The sequence below is a fragment of the Ictalurus furcatus genome, chromosome 11 (assembly GCF_023375685.1).
Source record: "Ictalurus furcatus strain D&B chromosome 11, Billie_1.0, whole genome shotgun sequence".
NCBI classification, from domain to species: domain Eukaryota; kingdom Metazoa; phylum Chordata; class Actinopteri; order Siluriformes; family Ictaluridae; genus Ictalurus; species Ictalurus furcatus.
Window position 1 is genome coordinate 7955001 of NC_071265.1, and position 12638 is coordinate 7967638.

Here is a 12638-nt window from a genome sequence, read left to right on the forward strand (position 1 = left end):
TTAAACCTTTGCACCCTTTTCGTCTTTTGGATTTTTCTATCTCTATAATCAGGTCTCCTGTGAATCGCCGATGCCCGGTGCACTCTGTGTAACACGTCTGTTGAAAAGCTGCAGTCTCCTGCAGTGTCGTCTGTTCAAGCGTGCACTGAATTGATGAACTGGAAACTCCACCGATTTGTGAAGGATCAGATCATACTTTGTTTCAGGTACTCTGGCTCTCTGACGTGATCCTGGCCTACGAGTGACAGCGCCTAAAGATGATGTCAAGTTTTACTTTCGCTCTCCTGTCATCCGATATGGCCCAAAGTCCGAGCTGCTGAAAACAAAAGCGATGCCCATGACGCCGTAGCACCAGGCACCCACGGCTTTTGTGATGTGACGCATTGGCCCCCTTTGTTTTTGCTTAGATCTCACACCCTCGCTGTTTTAATGAGGTGAACATATTTGGCTCGTGACTTTTCTTCAACAAAGCGTTGTGTGGTGTAGCCCCACGCTCTTTCTTCTTTTCCTGTGTGTGCATCCTGAGCTTACCATGAGATTGTGAAAGGAGTTTCTGAGCTTCAAAGCAAGCACGCCGTGCTGCTTTTTACAGCCTTCCAGACACAAAGACTGGTTCAAAACTCCTGGGACATTTCTCCCACGTCACTTTCAGTTTATTTTGTCACTCTGAACGCACTTTGGGATGAGCTGAATTGACAGCGTCCCGGAGAGTCGTTCAGGCATCGCGGCTTGCTTTCTACGTCTTGTACTTCCACCAGCATTGATCGAAAGCGCTCCTTCTTGACCACTACAAACATTTTTCCATCATAACGTTACGTGGGACGTCCGGACACCAAAACGAGGTCACCTCGCTCACTGCACCATCCTGGAGCCTGGAATTTGTCTGTGGCGAGCGTCTGTTGTCCCGTGGCTGTTGTTCGGTCGCACACCTGAAGCCGTGTGAGTGGATCGGTGTGAGCGAGCGAGTGTGAGCAGGGACAAAGCCAAGCACAGGGCCGCTGGACTACAGAGCTCACGACTCTGGGGTAAGGGATCGCAGTATCTCCATATAACACATGCTACTACCTAACGCGCTGATCCTGATTATTTTCCTCAATATATAAACTACAGAGATTTTCCCCAACTGTTAAGCAGTTTTTACATTACAAGCCACTGTCCAGTTCTGATTGGGCAGAAGGTTAAATAAAATAAAATAAAATATTTATGTTAAAGGTTAGAAGGTTAAATGAAATCATTAAATTAATTTTCTATAACAGTATCTCTGAGAGTCAGGCCACTGCAGGGTTTTATTATTTTGGTTTTTGTTTATTTATTAAGCCACTTTTATCTAAACCTACTAACAAGCAAATTTAAAACTGAGCTCTTATCGATACGGTGAAGGGTTCTGTAAGGAGACGTTTGAACATTTATGGAAATAGTCTCCAGTGTCGGTGTAGTCAGAGACAAACTGTTCCTTTAAAAGTCTTCAGGATTGAAAATGTTGCGTTTTGAGGTTTCTGAGTAACATGAACGACGTGCTCTTTCGTCCTCGCTTATGAATGCCCATGCAGCTGTGCTCACTTTCACTTTTGCTTCAATTTGGGGGCGGCAATTGCTTGAATGTCGGGTTCATTATAAAACAAAACTACAAAACATTACGACGACAAACCAAATTTTCCGCCATCATGTTGTCAGTCAGCTCGCTTCACTCTCGTTACGTGAGAAATGAAATCTGACTCCTGCTGATCTGTGCTGCGACTTGGACTCATTCGGTTCATGCTGAATTGAGCAGATGCGTTCAGTTTGTAGTTGTAGCGTCCGTTCTCTAACGATGGTGGTGGTGCCGCCGTGGACACCGTCTTTCGTTGCAAGCCTAATAGTAACGTGGGTGGCGTCACTAGCTTTCCACTTTTAACAACAAAAGCGTTTGTATATTAAATTCAGCAGTGTATATTTACATCATGTCATATGCTAGATGAAGGAGAAGCAGTGTGTGCTGTTTGCCATTGTGACCATCTCTCTGCAGCTGAGCTTGTGGCCTCCTCGGCCTCCGTGTTTCCTGGGTGAGCTCTCGTTGAAGATGAACAGTCTCTGGTCGCGTTGTCGCTGCGAGTTGCTCTGTGTGTGTGTGTGTGTGTGTGAACGTACCTTGAGTTTGGGCTGCTTGATTATGGTCACAAAAATCATAATCATGATTATTTCGGTCAATATTGAGATCATGATTATTAAACACGATTACCCATTGACTTTGGAAACCTCATACGTTTATTGAATAAATTTAATTGTGTTTTTAACAGTGGATTTTCTTGAATAAAATTCAGTTGAGAAAAAAATTTCTAAAACAAAATGTTTTTATGTATATAATATATATATAGTATAATTTTTTATTAATGTAAAAATAAATTAGATCACTGTGCCTCAATACACTAAGGCTTGTTTTCTTGTCGCAAAGGCTTTTTTATTATTTATTTATTTATTTATTTTTATTTATTTAAATTTTTTTTAATCTTTTTTTTTTATAAACATGTACTTTCCTACTTTCCAATTCGCGCTGCGAATTGCTGCTTACATTAGTTTTTTTATGCTTTTGCACGAAATTTCTGTTTCCCACATCTCTCTTTATTGTAATGACGTCTCTCCTGTAAGCTAGCGGAGCACGTCACGTGACACGTTTCGGCGAATCGCATCGCCAGAAATGAACTTTAATCTTCCTTAGCCAATGAAATTCTGTCTCCTGGTTTAGATCGGCCTGTAGTTTTAGCATGAGCTCTAGAAAGGAAATGAGTGTATTTAGATCAGCTGTCATGACGCTAGAGGAAACGAGCTTTCCAATGATACCAAACGTCATTTCTTTTTGTTCCATATCGGACTCCTTGAAACCAGATTGTTTCCAAACAGCTGAAATGGTTTTATCTTTCTTGTCGACCAAAGGCTCTCCTTCCGTCATCTCGGCTCGAGCTGAACTAAAAATGCCTCAGCTTGGCTGGCGCGAGTTTGCCCTTTTAGGGGAGGGGCAAAAGTGCACTGCTGTAAAGAAAAACGTGCGTGCTGTAAAGAAAAGTGTGCATTTTTTAAAAAAGACAAAACAATAACATTGTGAAATGAAATGCAGCACAATAATTGTTTTATCACAATTATTGTTTTCATAATCGTCGGAGGCCGAAATCGATTATTCCATTAATCTCACCACCCTACCTCGAGTGTGTTACTGCCCCGTGGTGCAGCGAGAGCAGCACATGTGATAACCTTCACCCTCCCAGATCGGTAGCAGTTGTATGATGGGGAGACCTGACTGGTGGATGGGAATTGGCCAAGACTAATTTAGAAAAAACGTTTATAAAAAAAGAAAGCCAAGATTGTGAAAATAATTAAAATATTCTTAATTGTCCAATTACCCCTATTAATGTTTTAAGGCGTTCTAATTCTACCTAATAATGAAATCAATGTATACAGTCATGTTGAATATATTCGGTGCTTTAAGATGTTTGATAGTTGTTAGTTGTAAATGCCAAGACTTCTAGGTTCAGTATTTATTAATAACTATGATCAGAATCAGCCATGTGCTTTTCTTATACTGTCTTCCAGTCTATACCTTTGCAAATGCTTACTACCTTATTATTATTGTTGTTGTTATTATTGTTGTTGTTGTTGTTGTTGTTGTTATTATTATTATTATTATTATTATTATTATTATTATTATTATAGTATTTTTCAGTTGTGCACATGGTGGGTTTGTTTTGCCGTTATAACAGTTCAGGCCATGAGGTTTCATGCCTCGATCCACTGACTGGAGACACTGGACCTAAATGGCGCAGCATGACTTTGTTCCTGCCTGGCTTAACTTCTCCACGCCTCAGCCCGCCAAGGTGAGGCGCAAACTGTACTTTTATGCAAATTTATTGTAGGGAGTGTCTTTGAGCTAAAGATACATGGAACTATTAGAAATGCTGGAGTAAGTCAGTATGCAAATGAATTAATGGGGATGTTAACATACAAAAAAAAAAACCTGAAGCAGATCCAAACAGAAAATTTTATACTAGTACAATAATCTGTGTCTAATGGTTGTTTTGTTTTTTTAAACACGTCTAGGAAATTACTAAAATCTTCTACCTTCTATAGCCTGAATAAAAATGCTGGAGGAACTAGGAACACAACTAGGAAGTGCCTCCTTGGTCCGCCGGCTAGTTAACGTCTAGTTATCTTGTAACCGTGACAGATAGGCACATGTGGCGTTTCCGTACCCTGTCCTAGCATTGTCATATTGTCTAATGCCAAACCTCAAAATATACCATAACCATACAAACTATCTTGTTCATTGTTAACACGAGCAGAGTTGGTTATATTTCTTAGTTTCTATACAAACATCATCCTCTACCATCTCTCTCTTTTAAATGAAAGTGTGTATTTAGCATGGTGTTAACAATTGTGACCCAAACACCTACATGTAAACTACCAGTGAAAAGTTTGGAGACACTCGACTGAAATGTTTCTCATTGATGTTAAAAACCTTTTGATCTGAAGGTGTATGATTAAATGTTTGAAATCGGTGTTGCAGATAAAAATATAATTGCGCCGACATACTCATTTCTTTCATTAGAAAACTAACATTTTATTTAAAAAAAAAGATTTTTTTAAACTGACGACTCGGAATGAAATATTCAGCAAAGCAGCCAATAAGAGTTCAGCGTCGGTGTGAACTCCTTTAACACTGTTTAAAAAGCATCTCAGGGAGATTCCTCAAGAAATCGGGTGAGAAAAATCCAAGAATACATTTCTGGAAATTCTAGGCAAAAAGGGCGTCTACTTTGAAGATGCTAAAATATTAAATTGTTTTTATTTATTTTGGATTTTTTATTACAACATAATTCCCACAGATCCATTTGTGTTACTCCAGAGTTTTGATGACTTTTTTATTATTATTTCTATTATTATTATTATTATTATTATTATTATTATTATTATTATTATTATAAAATGTGGGGGGAAAATAATAAAAATGAGTGCCTCTAAACTTTTGATAGGTAGTGTATATGCTAATGAGGATCAAAGAGATGAGTGTGTGTTCCTGAAGTGTGCTCTGTGGTGTTTGTCAGTCCCCTGCAGCCCCTCTTGAAAAACATGGTGAGCACTGTGCTCGTGGAGACGGCCGGCCGGGAGTGAGCCGCCGTAGACACAACTCCTCTGACGGCTTCTTCAACAACGATCTGCTCCGTGCTCCGTCAGGTAAAACTAGCGTGCAGTCCTCACTCACACCCAACCGAAAGTATTGTGCACTTCAGCTGCTGATCTGACTAACGCACTTTGGCTAACTGTTTCTGCATGTTCTGTGCCTGCAGGTGATGGGTGGCTCCAGCCGTCTCTGCTGAGGCATGACTCTGTGGACTCTGGTGTCGCTAAGGGCAATCAGGGAGGTTTGGGCAGCGGACATGGCTGGAAGGAGACCCCCAGCTGGCATGGGGCCCCACGCGGCCAAGAGGGCCCTCACCACCACCACCACCACCACGGGCGCCATGCCAAACGCGGCGGAGGAGACAGGGACAGGCAGGGTGGCCATCGGCAGCGCAACGGCAACTTCCATCCACGCAAAGGCGCCCCCTTCCAGGACCGTTACTCTGACGAGGAGCGCAACGATGACAAGCTTAAGTTTGTTGAAGAGGATTTTGTGAGTGTATTTTCTGGCACGAGAGTTCAGTCCAGGTTTTTTGTTTGGTGAACTTTTTTTTTTTTTTTTTTTAAAGATTATTCACGAATGCTCTCTGTGTACAATGCAGCCCTCCTTGAATCCAGAGACGACTGGAAAGCCAGTGAGTCAGGCTCGCGCTGTGGGAACTCCAGCAGGCGTGTGGGGTAAGGAAAAGTTTAGTCATTGATGCAGTTATGACTGATGCGATACACACACCATGCGTTTTTGAATGTTGTATGTGTAAGCAGTACTTGTTTTTCCCGTTTTTCAGAGAATCCTCCCAGCGCTAAGCAGACCATGTCTAAGATGCTGGTCATTAAGAAAGTGTCTAAGGAGGACCCCAGTGCTGCATTCTCTGCTGGTTTTGCCAGTGCCGGCCCTCTGCCTGCCAATGGCTCCAAAGTCCCCATCACTGGACCCAGTGTCTACAAGAACCTGGTTCCAAAACCTGCTACTGCCCCAACTAAGGTATTTCACCCTTAAAATAGCAGCACCTTTGAAGAGCATATTGTCTGCTAATCTGATGTCACAGGGGCAGTGCAGTTACAACCCCATTTAACTGGAGAACTTTTTTAAAAGGTTTCACATATAAGTGAATGGTCAGGTTTCACTGTTTGAGCCTAAAACAGTAGCCAATGCTTTTTTCCACAAACTCTCCATTGTCATTTTAATGAGAAATTGAAAGCAGGAGTAGTACAGACAGGAAACGTCGGACCTGGTTTCAGAATGCAGCGCAGCTACATGACTCGGTTGCGCTCGGCTACTTGGTGATTTACAAGGTAATAAGCTTGCCAGCTGTGTTATCATGAAAGTTGAAGCTTTGGAAGCTGTTCTGTTTGAGTGTAGTGTACAGATGAGGAGGTGAGAGAGCTGGACAGACTGAAGCGCTGCTCCATCTGTCTCTTTAATGCAGATACGAAACAAAGGACTCGCCATCAGTGGCAGAAACCAGTAACCAAAGTGAAGATAGACCAACGTTAATGGAAGACATTTGAACTTAAAAAAAAAAAAAAAAAACTGAACTTAGAATTTACATACACGACCGGTCAGAAGTTTGTGGGTACTCGACCGAAATGTTTCTCATGATCTTAAAAACCTTTTGATCTGAAGGTGTGTGATTAAATGTTTGAAATCGGTGTTGTAGATAAAAATAGAATTGTGCCAACATATCTATTTCTTTCGTTATAAAACTAACATTTTATTTACACACAAATATTTTTTTAAACAGACGACTCGGAGCGAAATATTCCGAAAAGCAGCTAATAAGAGTCCAGCGTTGGTGGGAACTCCTTTAACACTGTTTAAAAATCGTCTCGGTGAAATTCCTCAAGAAATCAGTCGAGAAAATGCCAAGAATACATTTCTGGAAATTCTAGGAAAAAAGTGTCTACTTTGAAGATGCTAAATAATAAAATTATTTTGATTTATTTTGGATTTTTTTTATCACAACATAATTCCCATAGTTCCATTTGTGTTACTCCAGAGATTTGATGACTTTTTATTATTATTATTATGAAATGTGGAAAAACCCATAAAAATAAAGTGTGTCTCTAAACTTTTGACTGGTAGTGTACAAGCTAAAACTTTGAATTTCGCACATTAATCAAAACAGCTTGCTTTGGCTAACAACTGCCAAAATCACTGACTGTACCTTTTTAATGTGTTTTATTTACATGTAAGTGGTCAGATGCTCTAGTTGCTTCTCTTATGTTGTCTTCAGACCGGCCCTTGGAAACCCAATGGAAGGGAAACTAAAGTGGGTTTGCATTTCTCTGGTCGGGATTCAGCCTTCACCAGCCCTGTGTCTGTGACCAAACCTCTGACCCCGGTCAACGCACCACCCCATGGAACTCCTAAAGAGGTGATGAGATCTGCAGTGTGGACAAGATTTTCACTGAGTAAATAGCGCTGCATTGTTGTAGTGAACTTCATAACCGTTGCTCGTTTTTTCATGTCTCTTTCTGTTCTATCTCTCACAGCCACCATCCAGCACGACTCCTCCAATGGACATCACTCCTCCTCGGCTGAAGCTGATGCGGCGTGGCACAGACCGTAAGAGCGAGTTCCTGCGTGGACTGAAGGATGAGAGGAACGGAGAGGTGAGCAGCTGCCACAGCCCTGGAGCGGCAACAGAGGTGAGGATATAACGAGAACATCATGTGGTGATGTTGCCCCTTTTTGGGCGCTGTTTTGTCTTGAGAATTTACTAATTCTTTAACGTCATAGACTATTAGATGTTGCCCTGCTTTATAGGATTAAAATATTTTAGCATGGGATACACACATGCATACATACACATTTGTTGATTTGTTTGAGCCCTTTGAGTTTGTGGAGGGTTCTGAATAAAAATGGTGGAGATAATCATCAAACACTATGAACAAAATTATTGTTAATAATAATAATAATAATAATTATTATTATTTAGCTATTAATAATGAAGGTCCTAATTGACTGGTCACTTCACTTTAATGAATTTAATCTAAAACTCAAAAACAAGTTGAAATAATTTGACTAAAATCTAACTGTAGCTTTAGAGCTACATTTTATTTATTACGGTGTAACTGGTTTAGGTTCTGTGGGTGGAACTAAAATCTCTAATGGTACATATTTGTCCATGTTTTAATCGGACAAATAATTTAAAGTCCCGACGATGTGTTGACTTAATTTCCGCTGAGACAGGAAGTCAGGCCATGGACGTATCGAGTGGCTCCTCCCCCTTTTTAAATCGCCAATAACCTTTAGCTTATCTCAGCCCGGATAAACACCCGTCACAAAGCCGTGAGCTGGCACGAATACTTCAGGACATTTCCTTCTTAATCAACTTACAGTTGGAAAACTGAATAAAATGCGTGTTCAAACAGCCAGAGACACGTTTACGACCCGTGCTTGCTGATATGATTTCTCTCGCTCAACAGCAGCAACTTCGGCAAGGTGATTTTATTTTTTATTTATTAAAATTTTTTTTTTAAATTAATAACATTGTATATATAATAACACTTCAGATTCTAGAGAGCATTTGATTGGACAGAAAGTCTGACTAGAAGCTGAAGTGCAGAGTGAAATTGTTGATCCATGTTGGTGGTAGAGAGAGACTGTACATTTTGAATGCGCATATCTTCTAAATGTTGTTTTGGAGCGCACTAGCTTATAGATAACCTTAAGGCTTAGCATATTCATACTAAAAGCCACAAACCTCAATTTCATGGGGACTTTAAATAGTTGAATTATTTCATAAGTCATTTTTGCTGCACCTAAGTGGTGCTGTGGATTTTTTATTTATTTATTTATTTTGTTATTTTAAACTGAAAGATGATAAAACCCTGGTTTATCCTATACAACATCGACATGTCATCGTCCTCTCATATTGGCATATTGTTTATTGAGATTCTGGCGGATTTATGGCATCAAAAAGTAATTTAGAAGTCACGACTGAAGAGTGTGGAAGTTAGTGTCATATACATGAAAGCTTATGATTTTGAGTATTGTGTCTGTGTTTGGTGTGTTAAAGCCCTATATGTGTGTTTCAGGGAGAGAGCAGTACTCCTGAGCCTAAAGAGTACGGGGAAAGCCACGAGAACGGCATGTCTCACTCTCTTAGTGACTCTGACACTGAGCACCTTTCCAGCTCACTGGAGGCCGAACACCGGTCAGCAATAACGCACACCACATTCACTGATGATCATTACTTTACTTGCAGTGCATACATGTAGGGTTGGGATTATCTTCGAGGTATCCATGTTGATTTAAATGAAAGTGTGCATTTTTATTTATTTATTTTTGTGATACCGTCGTCAGCAGTATTAGGGATGCACCGAAATCTCGGGGGAGAAAAGGGTATGTTCGGTTTTTGTCCGAAAGAGGAAAAAAAGGCCAGATATATGCGGCCCTGCCCTGCCCCTAAGTGCTCAGCGCTCAGATTTCACTCTCGTTCTAGCCGACAGTTATCACGGCGCTACCTGGCAAATGGCGATCATGTCAGCGGTTTGGAAATACCTCAAAGTTTCTGACAAGTACATCAAATATGCCATCTGCACTGTTTATTCCTCAGAAATTCAACAGGGGGTACGGTGCCGAAGCACTTCTCCACGATAGGTTTGATACACCACCTGTAAGCACGACGTCCCGTTCAATATGCAGAGTACAACAACAACAGAATAGAGACCCTCTGCCATTCTGTGTTCTTCATTGCATGTTGTTTTTCATTAAATTGATTATGTAGCGTATTTAAACTTTTTGTATTTGCAAGACGCTAGCCTAGAGCGGCTGAGTTCATTACTTGACAGCTGTTGTGCGTATCATAATAGTTAACGTTACATTATTTGGATAATTTTTGGACGGTAGACACTAATCTAAGTCTGATAATTGGATTCAAAATGTGTTTTTTTTTTTTTTTTTTTATTTTTTTTTTTTTTTTTTTTTTTAAAAACAAGAAAAGAGTATAATTGTTGATATTGGTGAGGACATTTTTGGAAGTGTCAACACTTCGTAGCAGTCAGAGGTAATGCCGTAACTGGTATTGTGGACGTTCCGCAACATTAAGCATAACTAAATGAGTAAAAAGTACTATGTGGTGTTCTTCAAATGAAAATGTGTTCGCGTTGGCAAACGGCTGTGGTAGAAGAGGAATGAAATACTCATGCTGCTATAGGAAAATACTTCAGCTTTTTATTGATGGATTATTGTCCTATAACCTCACTTCCAGATACATAATGGAAACAAGCTGAATGGAGGCCATTTTGAACTTGACGGTTAGGGTGCATTGAAAAAGGCTAAAAACTGTCAGACACCATAGTAGCGTCAACTGTGTCTAATAACGTCTACATCTTCTCCTTTCTCCTCTCTGTAGGCTGCTTAAAGCAATGGGCTGGCAGGAGTATCCTGAGAACGATGACTTCCAGCCCCTCACAGAGGACGAACTCAGAGAGTTCCAGGCTAAGACTGAGCAGGTACACCCACACACTGATGAGCAGAGAATTTATGTTTTATGATGATGTGAATTTGACTAAATCATGAATTATTTGAACATCTTGCTGCTATGTTTGATGTGCCTGCGCAGATGAAGAAGAACGGGTTGGTGCGTAACGGTGTGCTCCTGAAGCCGCGTGCTGTGGCACTGTTTGCCTGGAGGAGCTCCACCAACACCGGCCTGGATGAAGGTTCCGAGTCTGAGACCAGCAGTAGCAGCCAGACTTCGGACGACGAGGACACCTAACGTGGCTTTAACTCTCCCCCTGTCCTCTTCCTCCATCACTCTCACTCGCTTTCTCTGTCTCTCTTACATCACACCTTACATTTCAAGTGAAAAGAAGAAACTGAGTGAATATATTGTTTCCATGGACAAGAGCCATCGGTCATATCCCAGTGAGAGAGAGAACACTGAAATGACACGTCATGGGCAATTTGTTTTTCTTTCTTCCTTTTCTCTCCTGTTCTCATGTTTTTCCCGTTTTCTCCCCAGACTAGAATTGTCTATCTAAAGCCACACACACACACACACACACACACACACACACACACACACACACACACACATCCCCCACCAGATATTTTTTATTTTATTTGTTTTTGCTTGGGAAAAAAAGACTAACTCATAATAACACCAATTATAACCGTGACTTAACGTGGAATATGACTTCATCTGAATGTTATATAAAATGGCTTTGACACCTTTCTCAAATATATATATTTTTTTTCCTTTTTGCGAAAACAATTCGTAGCATTAGTGTTGAGACGAAACAATCATTGTGAGCCTCTAACAGCGGCGTTGGTCCCAGTCCCTCATAGAAATGAACACAAGCCAGCAAGAAAGCACTAAAACGAAAGGAAAGCCCAATAGAAATCTTTTTTTTTTTTGTAGTACGGTTTGGCAGCTAAGATCTGAGCCCATCTCTCGCGTTTGATTCGATCTGTACTGCTTCCACCGGTCTCACTCTGCTTTTTTTGAACTATATGTGAGGAAGCTTGTGAATGTACGATCAAAGTGACACGGATTTGATACGTAGCTTGGGTGAGAGTTTCTCGCCTAGCTTTTGAGAGTGAAGAGGAGTTCATTATAAAAAAACAGTAATAGAGGAAAGCTTCACTGACCAATGGGGTTTATTTAATTTTTTTTTTATTACATATAAATAATCACAGTCATAAACACATATTGTCTGTCTCAGTGCAGTTTCATTTGATAGACAACATGAATGAGTTTGGGCTTGCAGAATTTCAAATGGTTCTTGTTCTATGACGAGGTCAATCCCAAAGAGTTATCTTTAAATATTCTTCTGAAGCCAGAATGTTGAGATTAACCATCTTCCAAGTCAGCCATGATATTTAATCGGTTTCAGTGTTTGCTGTTGCAGGAAAAAAAAATAAAAATCAATAAATGAATACAGATTTCAACGATAATTAGAGGGAAATGCAGCCTTACCAAGCACATTTGAATCCACTGACACAAACTTCCTATGTAGTGAATGATTTCTTATTGGCTTGTTAGAAAAGAGCATTTAGTCCGTAGAGCTTTCCTCTTGGCTCTGACTTGTAAAAACACGTTCTGTTCATAAATGTGTTTACGAGAACTCGACACTCTTCTGTCTGTGCAGCTGATAAAACCGTAGATGCCCATCTGCAAAAGTTCTGTATTTCATGAGGGACTGCTGGTGGAAATTATGCATCTCCATTTTTTTGTACCTTGTTTTTGCTGATAGGGTATAAAAAGGCTTTATTACCGATTTAAGTTTCTTTTTTATGTTGGTACAGCTGTAAAAAATCCCACATAAATAGTTTTTTTTTCTTCTTCTTCTTTTGTTTGCATTATGTCGTTCCTGCAGCCTTGATATTCAGGGTGGATTGTAAAAAAAAATATAAGAATAAAAATTGTGAGTTTTGGAAGATGACGATTATTTTGTTAACGTTATTCGCAGATAAATAAGGTGTCGTGTATGGGTTTTATCTGTATAAGACAGCAAAGAAAAAAAATTCTGCAGCTTGG

The 12638-nt window shown here is 40.2% G+C and overlaps 1 protein-coding gene across 1 annotated transcript in view; it reads left to right on the forward strand.

Annotated features, from left to right (window-relative positions):
* gpbp1l1 (GC-rich promoter binding protein 1-like 1) overlaps positions 1 to 12538 on the forward strand; it is a 15589-nt gene extending 3051 nt beyond the window's left edge. The window contains exons 2-12 of the mRNA XM_053636114.1: positions 1 to 1025; positions 3732 to 3845; positions 5073 to 5202; positions 5316 to 5641; positions 5751 to 5826; positions 5934 to 6130; positions 7383 to 7523; positions 7642 to 7797; positions 9190 to 9308; positions 10509 to 10608; positions 10719 to 12538. The exon at positions 1 to 1025 is cut by the window's left edge and continues 94 nt beyond it. Of these exons, the coding sequence (XP_053492089.1) occupies positions 3786 to 3845; positions 5073 to 5202; positions 5316 to 5641; positions 5751 to 5826; positions 5934 to 6130; positions 7383 to 7523; positions 7642 to 7797; positions 9190 to 9308; positions 10509 to 10608; positions 10719 to 10874 (1461 nt within the window). The 5' untranslated portion in view covers positions 1 to 1025; positions 3732 to 3785 and the 3' untranslated portion in view covers positions 10875 to 12538. The remainder of the gene's footprint in view (positions 1026 to 3731; positions 3846 to 5072; positions 5203 to 5315; positions 5642 to 5750; positions 5827 to 5933; positions 6131 to 7382; positions 7524 to 7641; positions 7798 to 9189; positions 9309 to 10508; positions 10609 to 10718) is intronic.
* The last annotated feature ends 100 nt before the right edge of the window (positions 12539 to 12638 follow it).